This window comes from Typopeltis vanoorti, chromosome 5 (genome assembly GCF_054136105.1).
Source record: "Typopeltis vanoorti isolate ZY-2024b chromosome 5, IOZ_Tvanoo_1.0, whole genome shotgun sequence".
In the NCBI taxonomy this organism is placed as follows: domain Eukaryota; kingdom Metazoa; phylum Arthropoda; class Arachnida; order Uropygi; family Thelyphonidae; genus Typopeltis; species Typopeltis vanoorti.
Window position 1 is genome coordinate 327185 of NC_143553.1, and position 18682 is coordinate 345866.

Genomic DNA, 18682 nt, shown 5'->3' on the forward strand with positions numbered 1-18682 from the left:
TTCAACCATTTGTTAATGAGGAACTAAAAAGAGCTCTTTTACTGTCTCATTCTAGTGCAATAGGGTCTGATGACTTCCATTTTGAAATGATAAAACATCTACCATCATCTTCTGTGGATTCCTTCTCTTAATATACAATAGAATACTTTCAGAGGAAGAGTTCTGGATTCTTGTCATAAGTCAGTTGTCATTGCTATCCCAAAACCAGGAAAGGTTATCCAACACAAGCAAATAATTATCGACCTTTTGCTCTGACCAGTTGTCTTTGTAAGATTTATAATTATTATTATTATTTGACACCTCCAGGGAGTTCATAGACTCATCAAGGGAGGGCACCTGCTCTACAACTCTGTTTTCACCAACCGACCGCAACTACACCAACGCTATCTACGCCGATCACCACCACTAGTATATCCACAGACAATCACAAACATCCATGCCCACGGCGGGATTCGAACCCACGGCCTTTTGGCAGGAGAGTGGATACGCTAACCATTTGGCCATAGAGAAAATAGTTAATGCCAGACTTCTGGTATTTAGAAAACAACAATATTCTCTCCAATATACAATATGGCTTTCATAAACATCATTCAACTTTAGATCCTTTCATCCATTTCAAAACTTTTGTAAGAGATACATTCCTGAAGCAAGACCATCTGGTTTCAGTTTTCTTTGACATGGAAAAAGCTTATGAAACAGCCTGGAGATATGGCATATTAAAAGACCTATATAGCCTAGGGCTCAGAGGACCCCCGCCCATCTGGTTTCAGTTTTCTTTGACATGGAAAAAAGCTTATGAAACAGCCTGGAGATATGGCATATTAAAAGACCTATATAGCCTAGGGCTCAGAGGACCCCCGCCCATCTGGTTTCAGTTTTCTTTGACATGGAAAAAAGCTTATGAAACAGCCTGGAGATATGGCATATTAAAAGACCTCTATAGCCTAGGGCTCAGAGGACCCCTGCCCATCTGGTTTCAGTTTTCTTTGACATGGAAAAAGCTTATGAAACAGCCTGGAGATATGGCATATTAAAATTCCTCTATTACCTAGGTCTCAGAGGACCCCTTCCTGTATTTATTAAAAACTTTCCGTCCATGCAAACTTTCCCAGTCAGAGTTAGATGTATGCTATCTCGGCCATATCATCAAGAACAGGTGTCCTAAGTGACACCTTTTGCTATCAAAGTTAATTCAATCATTGAACAACTTGCTCCCACTGTACACAGTGCTCTGTATATTGATCACATCACAATTTACTCACTCTTGTAATATTAGGGTAATTGAAAGACAACTTTAGAAAGCAGTTGATCATGTTTATCTGTGGGCTCTTAGTAATGGATTCAAGTTTTCAACTGAAAAAAAGTGTCTGTGTACACTTCTGTCAAAAATGCACTCTTCACCCAGATCCTGAATTCAGAATGTGACAAACTGTTATTTCAGTGGCAACAGAAACCGAGTTTTTGGACGCATCATTGACAGAAACTTACATTCCTTGCACACCTTCATCTAAGTTCAAGAGAGCATTGAATCTCCTTTGCACTCTATCTTCTACTGAATGGAGTGCAGATCAATATTTATTGTTTCATCTTTATCACGCACTTATACATTCAAAGTTGGATTATGGGTCTCAAGTCTATGGTTCTGCAAGGCAGAATAACCTGTGAAGATTGGATCCCATCCATCATAATGGTATATGGATAGCTACCGGTGTCTTTCACACATCACCCACTCAAAGTCTTTATGTTGAAGCAAATTAACCAACTCTATCATAAAATCTATCAGACAAAAATAGTCCTCTCTTAATTATGTCCTAAAGTCCCTTCCACATCATCCCACATGAACTGGTCTCTTTTCTTTGCATTAGGAAGCTCAATGTGACACACATCAGATTGCCATACATCCTTTTAGTATGTGTTAAAGATACTGTGCAAGCTGTTGGCATGAATGTTGACCAAACATAACAGCATCCCTCCACAGCAGGTTTGCACTTCATCCTGAAACTTCTCACCTGGTCTATTACAGAAGTCTCATATTCCATCATCTGTCTACCTGCAATTACTTAATGCACACAGAGCAGTGCACTCTTATTTCTTGCCCATCTAGACTGATGTCTCAAGAACTGACACCCCTGTTGACACAGCTTTTCTCCTTATTGCAGTAATTATACAGCAGAGTTGCATGCCATTCAGCTTACACATATGCAGATAAATGAAAATCAGTAGTAAAAGTTTGTAACTTATAGAGACTCTTTAAATTCTTTAATGTGTTTTGCTGCAGATCTCAAAAATTCTTCCACACAGAAATAGTTAAAAAAAACACAAAAAAAACATCAAGAATCCAACTAAAAAGAATAAAAGACAACAGAAATCCAACCAAACAACCCACCAACACTAATTCTTAGCAAAAAAAAAAAAAAAGCTTCCACATCCACTTCATCAACATCCATGACCTAAACTGCAATATATACGATGTGCACTACCATCTGCAACAATTATCTAAACCAGAACTATTCCTTTCAGAATCCCAGCTATGGCAACCTCAACTGCCCAAATTACACATTACACATCTCTTTCTGCCACGCTTGTGCATTCGTCAGTACTAACATACCATGCCAGAGACTTCAAATCCTTGAATCCCCACTGTTCTGCTTTGGCTCAAAATTTCTCTTCTAAATTAACCTGCCCTTTTCATATGCTCCCTCTATCACTCTCCAAACTCTGTCAACTACACTGACCTCTTCAACTTTCTGCTGTCTAAATACCCCAATAGTGAGGTCATCCTTCTTGGGGATTTCATTGTCCGCAACTCATATTGTCTCCCCTTCCCCAGTTTCATTGATCAAGCAGTCAGGGATGCTGAGGTGTCTGCCATCAGCAGTGACCTATCTCAAATCATCAGTCTTCCTACCAGAATATCAGACAACCCCCCTCCAATTTGCCAACACACAACACTTGTTCCTAACAAGCTTCCCTTCTAGGTATACAGTGGTTGTTGATTCTCCTCTTGAAAACTCAGACCACAATCTCATACAAGTCTCTTTTGTCACTGAACAACCTTCACCTACCACAATGTCTTGTGTCCTTTGTCACTACAAGGGTGCCAACTGAGAGGATCTCTATGATTTCTCCTTCTCATGGTCCTCCTTCCAATGGTCCAACTACTGCTTCAGTTCTTCTGAACTAAACACATGCTCAGAGACTGAATAACAGAAATCATCCTCACAGGAATAAAAGCTTTCATCCCTTATTCCACTGCAAATTCTCAGCCACCATCCAACCTTGGTTCTCAAAAAAGTGAGCCAACTGTAAAAGAAAAAACCTCTGCTTACCGCAGTTGGCTCAAGACCAAAACTCCAGCTGCTCTGTCTGCCTACTGCAGTTCACAACAGTTGCAAAAGAATCATCACCATCACTAAGTCCAAGTCAGACTTTGAAAGGGCTAAATGCTGCAAACTCACTTCCTGCCCAAACGGCAGTTGCTCCTGGTCCCTTGCCAAGGCCATTTGGTGCAACTTCTGCCCACCCAGCTTTCCTCCACTCTCACATCCCAATGGAACTGTAGTCACCTCACAAAAACATAAAGCCAATTTACTGGCATCACTCTTCTCTTCCAATTTCTGCATTGATGACCTGAGCAAAGTTTCCTACACTCCACAATGAATGGCTCCCTTCACAGTCTTCTCCCAGAATTTACTAACAGAAAAAGAAATCAAAAGAATCCTTAATAACCTGAACACAAACAAGGCATCTGGTCCTGATGGTATCCTATCTATTGTGTTAAAAAATTGTACCCCAGAAATAACACCTATCCTGTATCGCCTCTTCAATTTATCCTATTCAACTGGCATCAACCCTACAGCACGGAAATAGGTCCACGTCCAGCCCATCCCAAAGAAAGGCGACAAAAGTCAACCAATGAACTACCATCCAGTTGCTATCACTTCTATTCCCTCAAAAATTATGGAGATCATCAACAACCAACTCTTGAATGCCTAGAGACACACCAACTAATCAGTGACCAGCAGTATGAATTCTGACTAAACATACACATGTAACCACAGTAATAAAGTTTTTAATAAGTAAATATTTCATCCTAGGTATCATAGGACATCGTCAGTACAGTTAATTCAAACAATACTAGGAATCACATACAGTTAGGGCACATGCTTAGAATGGAATCTCTCTATGCATGCAGTAGTGTGTTAAAGAATTAAATTCAAACATGTCTGGGGGAGGAAAAAAACATTACACTAAAATGAGATAACATATATTAAAATTATTTTACACAATTTAGGATGACAATTTCCCAGACTTTAGGAATAGTAAGAACATCATTACAGTTCAAGTTAGGTCTGTGATGTAGGGCTTCAGCACTTTCTTTATATAAACATTCATGTTTATATGAAGATCTATGTAGAAGTTTGGTCTTCTTCCAATGAATCCTATGGTTAGGGTTTTCAATTCCGTGTTGTGCGAGGCCAGATTTCTGGGATTTGATAAGACAGATATGGTCTTGATGTTCCGAAATGTGTTTGCTAATGGATCTACCTGTCTGTCCATAGTAGAACAATTTACAGGCGCATGGGACCTCGACCACACCAGGTAGCATCAGAGATGAGAGTTTGTCTTTAGGAGAAGGTAACCAATTGTGATTGGTTTGTATGTAGCAGCCAATTTATATTTCTTCATAATTTTTGAGATATATTCGGAGATGCCTTTGACATAAGGTATGGGAATCCTATGGGTTTGTTCTTGTCTAGATTGATGTGTGAGGAAGTGACTGATTTTTTGAGTTGTTTTTGGATTGTATCCATTTTGTATGGCTGTATTTTTGATTATTTCCAATTCTTATGGTTTAAAGATTCTTCGGAGGAGCAGAATCAGTGTGCGCTGTTTACTAATGATTTAATGATGCCAAATTTTTGAGATGGATGATGAGCCGAAGAATTGTAAATGTAACATCCTGATAAAGTTGGCTTCCAATAGACAGAAGTGGAGATGGAATCATTTTCTTTTCTTTGGATGTGTACATCCAGGAAGGAGATACCCTGTGGAGATGTCTTTTTCTAGCATGAACAACAAAGTATGAATTCTGTCATTCATGATCTACAGCTGATCTTCTTGCTTTCACCACCCACCTATGGACTTAGGCTATAGAGAAATTTGGAGAAACTCACGTGGTTGCCCATGACATTTTAAAGGCATTTGATCGGGTTTGGCACAGTGGCCTACTCACCAAACTGCCTTCCTCACTCTGCAACTGGATCATCAACTTTCCCACTGATCACTCACTACATGTCATGGTGGATGGCTTTCTCTCCTCAGATTTTCCCACCAATGCAGAAGTACCCCAGGGTTCTGTTCTTTTACCCACTCTCTTCCTCTTGTATATAAATGACTTGCTCTCATAGACTTCCAATCCCGTCAATAGCTTTGCTGATGACAGTGCACTTGATTCCTCCTTTTCATTTCAACGAACCTTGTAGTGCTCAAGTATTAGAATCCTCAAGATCTATCACAACTAGGACCAGAACTCAAATCTCCTAGCAATATTCCAGTGGGGCAAGGACAACCTTGTAAACTTCAGTGCCACCAAAACTCAGTTCTCTCTGATCTCTCGCAAGAAAGAGCTTGCATCCCTTCCCCTTACCTTCAGTAATATTGAGATATCCAAAAACGTCAAATTTCTCTTCTTGAACTGACCTGCACCTCTGATCTTTCTGGCACAACCATATTTCAACTATAGCTTCTGCAGCTGTCAAAATAGCTTGCTGTACTTTTTTGCACAAGACACCATTTCACATCTTCACAGCTCCTAACTTTGTACAAAGCCCAAATCCGTCCAGCCATGGAATGTTGCTCCCATATTTGGGTGGTGCACCAAAATCCTCTCTAAGATTGCTCGATTCTATCCAGAAGAGGGCAGTCTGGCTAATTAATGATCCCTCTCTCACTGTGCCTCTTTTACAGATATGGACAGTGCTCTGCTGAACTGGCCACTGTTATTCCTCCACTCTCCTCCAAAATCATTAAAACAAGAGACACTGCTAACCACCAGCCCTTTATTGTCCATTTTGAAAATCACCAAACCAACTTCACAGCCTCCTCGTTCATTCCATCTACTTCTGTCCTTTGGAACAGTGTCCCCTACTCTGCCTTCCTCAAGGATTACAACCTTCAGCTATTTAAGTAAAATGTGAACAGGCTCCTCCTTTCTTCTATTCCTCTTGCCCACACATGGCATTAATGTGCTCTAAGTCTTGTGGCCTTTCGTGTGTGGATCAGATAATATATATATATATATATATATATATATATTTTTTTTTTTTTAACTTATATTATTTTTTATTTATTTATTATTATTATTATTATTATGTGAATCCTCCAAGTAGTCCAAAGATTCATCAAGGGAGAGCACCTACTCCTACCATCATCACCTACACCAGTGCCATCTACTTCCCACCAATGCCACAATTACTCTATAATGCAAATATTTATATAAGAATATATATATATATATATGCAACACATACATAGTCACATATGTATACAAATGACCCACACAAATAAACACTTTGATGCTGTTTGTTTATTTATTTATTATCCTTTTCAATCTTTTTTTTTTTTCTTATTTCTGCTTCATTATCTCTCTCCCTTTGTGTGATGTTAGTACATAGAAGCAGTCTGCAGTAACATATCCTGATTGTGATATCTAAATGGCATCGATCATTTTAAAAGAAATAAAATAAAAAACTTCGAGTGTTGTCTAAAATATAAATGGATGGATATTATTTCTGGCAAATTCCCATGTTACTCCTCTAAAATAAATTATTATTTTAATGGGTAATATAGCCTACTTTTGTTTAAGAGTTCCCCTATTTTTTTTACAATGTCATTGGCTCTTTACCCAAAAATTAGGACATTATCGAAGTGTTATAAAACTAATATATGAAGAATAAATATAGGGAGGAAATTTGGACATACCTTTTTGGATGTTGTTTTCTGTCTCCTTATCCCAGCGATGTGCCTTCATCTGCTGTTAAGCTGTCAAAGGAATGGGGGAAAGTGGGGGGAAAGTAATGTGGCAGAATTATTTGAAAAAACCTGGGTTTTTTATATGTATAATATTATTATTAAGGGTGGGTAGAGAGCATTTGGGGGGGGGGGGGGTGAGAGAAGGATCTGATGATAGAAATTATTTGTTTGGGGAAGAGGAGGGATTTAAGGGAAAAAGTCAGGGTGGGGTAACGGAGTGTGAGCTGTTTCAGCAGGCATTATCTTCTGAACTCGTGGGGGAAGTGGAGGCTATGTCATGTCAGCTAGGTGTAGGTCACGACTCTGACCAATAGTGGAAAACACAAGTACACCAAAGACAGAAACACTTATCTGACATGTCATAGCACCCCCACTTTCCCCATGAGTTCCGAAGACGAATGAGCCGTTTCAATGCCTGTCGAAACGGCTCACATCCCGTTACTCCCAACCCGACTTTTTCCTCTAAATCCCTCCTCTTCCCACAAAAATAATTTCTATCTTCAGATCCTTTTCTCACCCCCCCAAACACTCTCTACCCACCCTTAATAATAATAATATTATTATTATTATTATTATTTGACACCTCCAGGGAGTCCAGAGACTCATCGAGGGAGAGTGTGCCAACAGCATCGAACGATTGTACCCCTTCCGACTACTAACCATGCTCAAACTTACTTAACTTAGCCATTAGTAGCAGAGGCTCTACCAATCGACCAATATAAAAAAATAGGTTTTTTCAAATAATTCCCTCACTTTCCCAATCCCCCCCCCCCACTCCTTTAGCAGCTTAACCACCTTACTGGATTATGGATCAAATATGCATCCTCATATGCTTCATATCCATTATATATATCAATGTAATATCAATGGTATTACAATTTTAATATGCACTTCGCATCAATTATAACCTTGATGTCTTGGCCAGTAGCATGGTTAATAGCAGATGAAGGCACATCACCAGGACAAGGAGACAGAAAAACAACATCCAAAAAGGTATGTTCAAATTTTCCTCCTATATTTATGCTTCATATATTAGTTTTATAACACTTCGGTAATGCCCTAATTTTTGGTAAAGAGCCAATGACATTTTAAAAAAATAGGAGCACTCCTAAACGAAAGTAGGTTATATTAGCCATTAAAATAATAAATGGATGGACTTTTCTAAATAGCAAAGAATTTCCTATATGAGTCTCAAGCATTTTAAATATTAATAAAAGTGGTTCCATGTTTGTGATTTCTTATGATTTCTTTTACAATTTTTAGAAATGATATTTATATAAGAAGAAAATTTTTAATTTTATTTTTAATAGGAAATAGCATCTAAAAGTAGGGAACTGTTGAATAGTCTGAAAGCTCTGGCATCCCCAAATAAGAATAATGAACCTGTTCTAACTCTACAAGGACTGAAAGAAAGAAAACTTGCCCCTGCTCTAGAAAATTTTCTTTGGAATCTAGCTGTTGCAGAGGGTTTAGTGGATATGTAATCACCTTTTCTATTATAAATTAAACAAAGTTATAATATGTCACAACAAAAGTATTGTATTTTTAAGCAGTCAAGTTAAATAGATCTAGCCTATGTATGATCTAGTTATGGTGCATCATGGCTTATGAATATTTACTATACTTTTGAATAATTAAGTATGTTTCTATTGAAATATATTTCTATCCTTAGTCTCCACTAGAATTTTCTATATTGTGATAGTATGATATGTGAATGTATTTGGAAGCTGTCCATATATTGATGTTTAGCACTGCTTTTGAAATTATATTTGTTACATGGAAATTCATCTCCATTAGCTGAAAATTATTTTATATCACAGCAAATGCAATAATGTTTATCTTTTATTTTTATACAGAATATAGATAATTGCTCATTTTTATATATAAGGATCACACATTTATATACAAAAAGAATGGTATGTCTCAGTTGGGAGGGAAAACAAGACAATCCTGGTAGGAGTGACATGGTAGTTGATTTAAGTCTATATACTCTAGTGATAAAGCAAGTTGATATAAGCCAGATATATTTGATAACTATAACTTATGTTTCTTATTATAGCAGATTTTGATGCAATATGAAGGCCTGATCTTTATTATAATTTTATATGATTTTTAATATATTTTTTAAATTCTGATTGTCCACAATATGTTATCATAAGATAACATTATAGGTATCGTGTATTAACAGAATAGAGCTTATTTATGAAGAAACAAAAAAATTTTATAAATATATGTATATATATATATAAGAAAATAGATTGCTCAGTTTCTTTCAGGACAGTTTGTTTTATTTTATTATATTATTTATTATATTATTATTATTTATTTATTTATAAATGATATGCTTCCCACTTATAATATTTATTACATTGATGAAAACCTCCATAACTTCTTTCTTTTTATGAGAATAATTAAATTATTTAAATATGTTTATTAATTTGCTGTAGTGGTTCTGTAAGTGAGGCAATGAAATGCTTTTTAATTAATAATATAGTAAAGTAATCAAATTTTACCCAGTAATAAAATTGAAATATTCTGTAATGTTTAATCACTGATTAGAAATACCACCAGGGATAAAGATTTCTATCCTAAAGAAATCCAGTAAGGACTCACTTCTTTATAGAGTATATTAAATCAAGATTTTTGTGCATGTAATGCAGTTATTTGTGAATATAAAAGTGGCTAATTAATTTTTTATTATCCAAGAAAGTATTATATTTCTCAGTACTTTTCCATCGTAAAACATATGTATTAAATGTTGAGAAGTGGATTTTTTTTATTTTGTTATATCTACACATACCTTGCAATGTTGCAGGTTATATATATATATAACAAAATAAAAAAAATATTTTGGTTATAGATTTCCTGTACACATATGGAAATCCTAAAAACACAAGCAAATCAAAATGGAGTATCAGTTTATCACCATGCAACAAATTTAATGTTGAAATTGAAAATTTATTAAGTCAAAGAGAAGTTGATTCTATTAATTTATAAATATAAATTTATTATATAAAAAAAATTAAAAAAAGAGCAAGTGCTCCATCTAAACTTCTAAAAAGGATATGATTTGAAGAAATTTCTTATCACTTGGATAATAATATGACAAGCAAAATAAGTTTTTTAAATTAATGCAGATGACAAATGCTATAAACATTGATGGATAATCTGTTTTGTTACTTTATTCATTGTTACAGATATTGTGAATAATAAAATGCTGATGAAACATTTTGAATAAATATTCAAAACAGTCATGATAATTACTCTAAATTAAAAAAAAAAAGTACAAATGTACAGTTTGCATTAGAGTATCCATCCACAAGTGGAAGATCTTATTATTTACTAATCACATAAATTACTTAAAAGTAAATAGAATTATGTATGATGGTAATCTCACTAACAAAAAAATAAATGTTTCAGAGGTTAGTACTTTAGTGCAGCATTTAGACTAAAGAAAACACTCATTTTAAGATTAAGCATGGTACTCTTTCATGCCTCCAGTGAGCAAAGTGTGTTGGTCTCCCACTGGACAATAAAAACCATATACCACCCAAAACAAAAAGAAATATAATATTAACTGTTCATATTTATTTATTGTTCATATTTATGAATTTAGGAACACAAAACACACATGTTGAAAAGATTATTTTACTGATTAATAATAAAATAATAACTTGACGTTTCGACCCCTGTATTGAGGTCATCATCAGAAGGATACATGTGTATAAGAACCAAGCTACATGCTGTTGCACTCTATACAGGTAAATTACAACTACGTGGTTAACTAATCTTTTTTCTTAGCCTGCCCTCTAGTGATATTTAAAATAAAAAATAAAAAATACCAAAAAAATACCAATAAAAACTACAATAAACTCTGTTGAAATTTTATTTTTCACTTGGTTAGAGTATAATGAATTTAGTTTAATCCTTTATCCAAGTGTGAGTAAACAAAGTTTGCACCTGAAGGTATCTTCAGGACTGGGGTAAGGTGGTACAACACCAAGGCAACTCGTTGCAAAGGTGGAGCAAGCTACCAACAACTCCTGTCTCAGTATCTCCTATAATGCAAAACACATCTCCTTGCGGATATGTCTAATGTTATGCATTAAGGGAAGGGCCACCTCAGACTAGTTTCGACCTGTATTGAGGTCTCTTCAGTGGGAGCCAGGCCCAAGTTGAGATACCAGGCAGAAGCATTAGCAGGTCATCTCTACCTATAGGAATTGCCAAATGGTGTGCCACCCCTTTTTTTAATAAATTACTCTGAATTTAGAGAAAGATGTTGAAATTTTATTTTTCACTTGGTTAGAGTATAATGAATTTAGTTTAATCCTTTATTGTTCATATTATAAGGGAAGGGTAGTGGCCCTTCCCTTAATGCATAACATTAGACATATCCGCAAGGAGATGTGTTTTGCATTATTGGAGATACTGAGACAGGAGTTGTTGGTATCTTGCTCCACCTTTGCAACGAGTTGTCCTGGTGTTGTACCACCTTACCCCAGTCCTGAAGATACTTTCAGGTGCAAACTTTGTTTGCTCACACTTGGATAAAGGATTAAACTAAATTCATTATACAATAAACTCTGCTATATAATTTTTTTTTAATCACTAGAGGGCAGACTGAGAAAAAAGATGAGTAAATTACATGTAGTTGTAATTTACCTGTATAGAGTGCAACAGCATGTAGCTTGGTTCTTATACACATGTATCCTTCTGATGATGACCTCAATACAGGGGCCGAAACGTCAAGTTATTATTTTATTATTAATCAGTAAAATAATCTTTTCAACACATGTGTTTTGTGTCCCTAAATTCATAAATATGAATGCTGATTACCGTGTAACCTTAAAAGAAAGAGTAATTTATTGTAACCATTAAAATAAACTTCTTCTGTCTGCTAACAACTTCATCGGAAATATTAGCATCATACAAGAATGCAAAAGAGATCTGAGAACTTCTAAACAGCTTTTTTTTTTTTTAACATTAATAATAGCATGGATTAGCAAGTAACTTGATATATCAAGTAGAAATTATTCATTGTTGTGCAATGCCCTTAGATGGTTACTGCAAAACAAAACTGATAAGTTGCATAGTAAAATAAAAGATCCAAATGTTCTGTAATATGAGACCCCAGGTCCTGTTAAGGTTGCAGTTTCAATACTGCAATTAAGGAATTGCCTTCTAGGTAAAGCATCAAGGAAAATGACCATTTAATTTCATTTCATGGAGGTGTGAAGAGAGCAGAAAGATAAAAGTAAGGTCACCGTTTCTCAGCTGCTTTTGATGGATTTTAAAACTTCATAGGAACATAAAATCTTGCATACTCTTGCTAGGGTGTTTTTTTTTTTTTTTTTTTTTTGGTGAATGTTGAAAATTCTATAAGGTACAGGCTGATTTGAGAGCATTTCTAATGTTGACTTTTTTAAAAAATTTGTAATAAATGTCTTGGAATTCTCTCGATATAGAATAAGGAAACTGAATCTTTAAAATCTGGTTTCGTTATTGTACAAGTTTGTTTTTCATTGAAGTGTAATTTATTTAGTAACTTATTCAGTAGCCATTTTAAAAAAAGTGGTGCAATAGACGATTTAGTTAATTTTTTTTGTTTTGTTTCATAATCTTTAACGATTCTAGAAGCTTGGTTTTTTAACATTATGATGATTTCTAGCTTTGCTGTGAGTAATGAAAGAAGCATGGAAATATTTTCCTGTATGGAATTGTTTCCTGTCATTGTCTAACAATATTTCCTGGTCATTTTTTTTGAATATATATATATATGTTACCGCTAAAGTGCAGATTATCTAGGTATTGTGCAGATTAACTAGGGTGATCCGTTAACGTGCGGAAAATTGTTTCATTTCTCAAATTACCTAGGTAATCTGCAAATTACCTAGGTAATCTGCACATTTCCTACTAGGCACTCGTTAAAGTGAAAATAAGATCTTTGCTGGAACAACAGCAACGTTTCTGTACACTTAAATTAACATAATGTTATTTATTTATTTTTCGATATCTAAAGAATCAAGTTAATACAATCAAACAATCAACAAATTAGGTGATAGAATCGATCATCAATCAATTAAAAAACTATAATACAAAGAATCAAACGGTTTAAAATATTATTACAATTAAGGAAATGAATTTGCAAAACATATGACACTGGCGAAACCAAACTAAAAGTGGAGGGAGAAGGGGGAAGGAAATGAGAGAAACAAACTTTTGAACTTTAACGATAGGGAAGCCGTTAATGTGCACATTACCTAGGTAAAATGCGGAAAACCCTTGATTCCGCACCTTAACGGAGCAAATCAGTTAATCTGCAGATTAGCTAGGAAATGTGCACATTAACGGCTTTCGAGCTTTAGCGGTAACATATATATATAGAGAGAGAATGTCCAGAAATGGAAGTTTGTCTTTTTTTTTCTTTTTTCTTTTTTTTTTTTTTTATTATTTCCTGTGTGAACTTAATTTTAAGGCAGTTAAGAAAACAAACAAAATCCTCTGGATCTTTGAGTATGTTTTCACATAATAAAAATATCATCCATATAATGCAACCATATGTGTGATTTTTTAAAGTAGCTTATAACAAAACTCCATTTTCAAATTATTCCATATATAAATTGACGATAATGGGGAGCCCATTGCTAAATCATATTTATGGAAATAATACTCATTTCCAAGTAAAACTGACTGAAATCAGTCAGTGTAAGAAAATACTTGTAGCATGAGGCAAAAATCGACCTTCAAGGATGATGACAATTTCTTTAGTAAGAATGGTTGTGAATACTGACTATTTCTAAAATGGTTAAAATATCTGATTGAAAAATGCACAAAGCTGGTGTTTCTCTTTTTTCAGTATCATCTGAATCAACTGCATCAACTCAAAAGATATTTTAGCCATTTTAGATATGGTATAATTATTCACAAATCTTCCTTTCAAAGAAACTATCACCATTCTGATACTACAAATCCCTGTTTGCTCTCAATCATTTTTCTTTGGTTGGAAAGTAAAGTTTTATTTTCAGAAATGCAGTTTAGTAATGGGCTCCCCCACTATCATCAATTTGTACATGGAAAAATATAAATTTTTATTTCAAGCCACCTTAAAGCCATGTGTATGTTTAGTATATTGAGGGTGATATTTTGATGTGGAAACATTTTCCACAAGACCCAGAGGATATTCATTGTTTCCTTAACAATGTCACTATAAAATTAACTTCACACTGGAAACTGAAAAAAGAGGAAAGACATTATAATTTTTTGAACATTATAATTGGAATAAACAGATGACTAAGGAATATCAGTAGCTAGGAATCATCACAGCATTAAAAACTGAGTTAGTAGAATCATTAAACATGACAAAATAAAAAAAAATAAAAGCGAACTTAATCTTCTCTTCCACCAGTTTCTTCAAAATGACTCACTGAAAAAATTACTCTTTTCTGAGAAACCAACTCATATGACAATAGAAACTGATTTTGAAGATTCATTTTCCTAATTCTATATCAGCAGAGTTTTAAGACATTTATTGCAAAATTTAAAATCAAGTGACATTAGAACACTTTCAAACTACTCCATACCTCATGGAATTTTCTATTTTCACTTGAAGATGGCATTCCTTTAAAAAAAAAAAAAAAACATCCTGGCGTATATTATGTTGGAGGTTTAATGGATTTTTTACAACACTCAAAAAGAATTAAATTAGAATTTAATACTTCCTATATTTCGTCCTAGTCACTAGGACATCTACGGGGATTACAAAAACAATTAATGTAACATGCACACAAAAACTTACAATACTAAGCCCAACCACGTGGGTGACACTAAAGTCCTATCTAGGTGGAGCGCCCTCTAAGGGCGGTAGTAGGTGGCCTGGAATGTAAGGTGGGACCTCTGGTGATGAGTGTTTCCCAAATCTTCGGAAGCTTAATGCAACCGTATTTGTTAAGATTTGGTTGGTTTCTGAGAGCTGCTGCTGCTTCTAAGAAAAGTCTCTCTTTCTTGAATTTGCTGTGGTGGAGCATGGTGGTTTTCTTCCATGATACTCTGTGGGTGGTGTCCAAAACATGGTCAGCCAAGCCTGAATGGCCATAGTTGTGTTTAACGATGTACGACTTGTGTTCCTCCAGGCGGATGGATGCTGATCTGCCTGTCTGTCCAAAGTACGCAAGCTTACAGCAACAGGGTACTTTGTAAACATAATGTCCTCACAGCACTTAAGCCTCTACACAAGAATCCTGGTGTATACAAGATTACAACATATTACTGCAGCAAAGCATACAATGGTCAGAATTGGAGAAGTTTTGAAATCTGTATAATAGGACAGATGAGTGATATCAAATATAAAAGGAAAGATAAGAATCCTCAATTCAAACCTTTTCTCAAAACATGAAATGAGCTGACCATCTTCTGCAGTGCCTTACCTAGAAGACAATACTTATTAAGGATATTTAAGGAATCCTCTGAGTTATCCCAATCTGCAATTTGATTACAAGATGATTACTGCAATCATCTAAAAGCATTGCACAGCAGTGAATACCTTATGCTTGATATCTCAAATAACTTGTGTATGGGTTGTATATTATAGGTGATATTTTTGTGTAGAACATACTCCATAAGACCCATGTATGGCTATTCCACACTATTATTAATATTATGACTTTCACAAATATTCAAAAAGACAAGAGAATTTCTAAACTGTGCTTTAGAAGTTTTCATATATTTGTTTAATATTCTCTTGTGTTAGTAATGCAGCAAAACATTCAGAAGTTTATTTTTATAGTTGCATTAAGTGTAGATGAATCCTGCTGTTTTATAGTTATTATTACTTATTGTCCTTGTAGTTTTTCAATAGAAACTAGTGCAATTTTATTAAAAAAAAAAACTGCAAGTATAAACGTTTATTTGCAAGTCCAAGACATTTTTATTCCTTTGTTAATATTTTGACTCGCTTGTCTTCCTTAGTAGTCCAGTAATTTATTTAGCTGCATCTTGGTCATTTGTAAGTCTTGAAGAAATGAGACTTGCTCCTCATTTAATTTGTAAAATGTAACCAACTTCTAAATCTGTGCTTGATTTAATTTTAGTTAAATTCTTCAATATAAATACACATTCATGAACACTACATGCCTGGAATGTTGCACAAATCTCCAAAATAGAATTGATATATTTTGATATTGCTGTATTTTGGATGCATACTCTACTGAATCACTTACTGTAGCTAGAACATTTTTGACCTTTCATCACCCCATTCATATGATGCCAGTTTATTTAGAAGGTAGATCTCAAACTTTTAAGTGAATATGCTTCAAATCAAAGTATTATAATTTCTAGTATCCCTTTTAATATAATAATATACAGAGTTTAAAATTTCTTGATATTTTAGCATGTATGTATTCATTCAGAAAGTTGTGCATGACAGTAAATGAGCAGTGATATTTACAAAATATGCTTTTAAAGCCAGAATTCATATTTACAAAACATGTATTAGATTCTTGGATATGTTCACTTATCCTGCATAGCAGTCAATCAAGACATAATTTCACATTAGGGAAATTATAATGTGTGATTTTATTCAAGGATCAAAATGCCACTGAGTTAATTCTCTGGCTTTATTCAGTGCCATAAACGATGCTTCCTTCAGAAATTGCATATTGCATACACTGTGGTTCTTTTTAAGTGGAGATCCCAAAATATGAAAATCTGTTCATCTATAATACACTTCAGTTTCTTTACACAAATAGAACAATAAATGTAAGCAGATAAACATAAAAATCACATGTCTGAGGCTTTGTGAGTTGTCAACTTCTTTTGTTTACATCAGTAGCCGGACAACAGCCAATAGGAGTGAGATATATTTTGTTGTTTCTTGAAATTCACGAGATTGCCTTTGCTTATACTAGGTATGTAAACAAATTATATTATCACGGAGAGTAGAAAGTTATAAAGAAAAATGAGTTCTTGTTATATATGAAAACCTTCAGATTATGCAACCTTTGCATCAGTCTGAATAGATTTAGAGTGGGGGATTTACTGATGCAATTTCTAGTGAACACTCATAGAAATATCTATACAAAGCTTGAATCACTTGAATGTGACAAGAATTTATGAACGAAGAAAAGCAATAGATTGCTTTCACCAACAAAACTATGGATAGGATTTGAAGTTAGTGAGAAAATATCATGGATGTTAGAAGAAAGAGTTTGAATGTAAAATGCCTTGGATACCAGGAATAACAGAGACTATCCTCATGATGCAATGAATGACCAGGCAGGAGACTCTCAGTCCACTCATAAAGGGTAGAAAGGAGACCATAAGATGGTAAGAAGGCCTCAATGCCAGACTCAAACAGATGCCTTGAGCAATCACATCATTTCTTCACACTTTTCAATGAACTTATGTCCAAAGTGAGGAATCTACTTTGGAATGAGAGACACAAAATCCATATTGGTAACAGTAATTAATTAGTAGGTCCCCAGTTGTGTGAAGAATTTGACTCTTAATGACCTCCATTATTTTCAAGAGTATTAGGTGAGGGCAATTGGACAATAGCTTCATGGCTGACTTTTATCTTCCATTTTAGGAGCAGACTGGTAAAGGCTTGTTTCGACATTTTGGGTAGATGCCAGATGAAATCACAGCGTGTACAGGGTGGATGGATCACAAGCTATAGTACAGTTGGAGTACCATCTGGACCATGGGACATGCTGCTATCTAGATCATTGTAAATTTTTCTGCTGTACTTTTAGCAAAAGAATAGAGAAGACATGCTGTGAGCAGTTTATATGTCAGGAGACGGTAACCTTGATAGTTCATACAAGAGTTGGAGGAAAAGACTGATACCAAATGCAAATGATCTGCCTTATCGTTAGGTGATATACTATTTACCATTGTACTGCCAGGATGTGAGAGAGAGAGGTGAAAAACAAAAGGGGAATTATTATATAAAGGGCACAAGTTATCCCCAGCAGCATTAACAAGTGGTCAGAAAGTATGACTACCATATGTGTTGCATTTGACCCTTACAAGTCTGCTTTAGATTTGTTGATTTTTTTTTTTTTTTTAAGTTGTTGCAACTCTAGCTTAGTGAGAAACAGGGGTTTCTGACTGGTATGATATATGATTACAGATCAGGGTCAGTTTTGTGTAGGATGAAGAATGAAAATCTTCATTCTAGAAACTATTATTTGTCATTTTCTTGGAACAGATGCTTTGATAAGGAGATCAGTGACAGTAATCAGACCATAGAAAAAGGGCATAAAAAATCCCAAAAGTTCATTCCATTTTGCAGAATTTTAGTGACACAGTATATGAGTCTGAAATTGTCTGGCAGAAGATTAATCAGTAAAATAGGAAATGCAGATAAGGTTATGATCAGGGTTGCCAAACAGGAAAGCTGCTAACATTTAGTGATGTTTTTTGGAGGGAGCTGGTTAATAAAGGGCCCAAAATAAAATAATGAGGATTGATTATCTGGTATTCTAGTGAAAAGGTTGAACAAGTTGCATTACATTATTACTGAAAGCAAATATTTTTGTTCCCTTCCAGCTTGATCCTGTGAAGTGGGAGAGTAAATTTGAGTTGAATGCTCTAAGGAAAATGATTTCACTCTTTGGGCAATTTTCATTTGCCAGCCTGGTTGACC

At 34.8% G+C, this 18682-nt stretch overlaps 1 protein-coding gene across 5 annotated transcripts in view; it reads left to right on the plus strand.

Moving 5' to 3' along the window:
• The window catches only part of LOC150106176 (putative DENN domain-containing protein 10 B), a 277044-nt gene that overhangs the window by 251319 nt on the left and 7043 nt on the right, over nucleotides 1–18682 (plus strand). For 4 of the 5 annotated variants that reach the window (XM_090392209.1, XM_090392208.1, XM_090392210.1 and 1 more), the window contains one exon: nucleotides 8346–8515. In XM_090392209.1, the coding sequence (XP_090248335.1) occupies nucleotides 8346–8515 (170 nt within the window). Of the gene's footprint in view, nucleotides 1–8345; nucleotides 8516–18682 lie in introns of those variants that run through there. The other variant, XR_016548292.1, reaches the window with a different exon arrangement.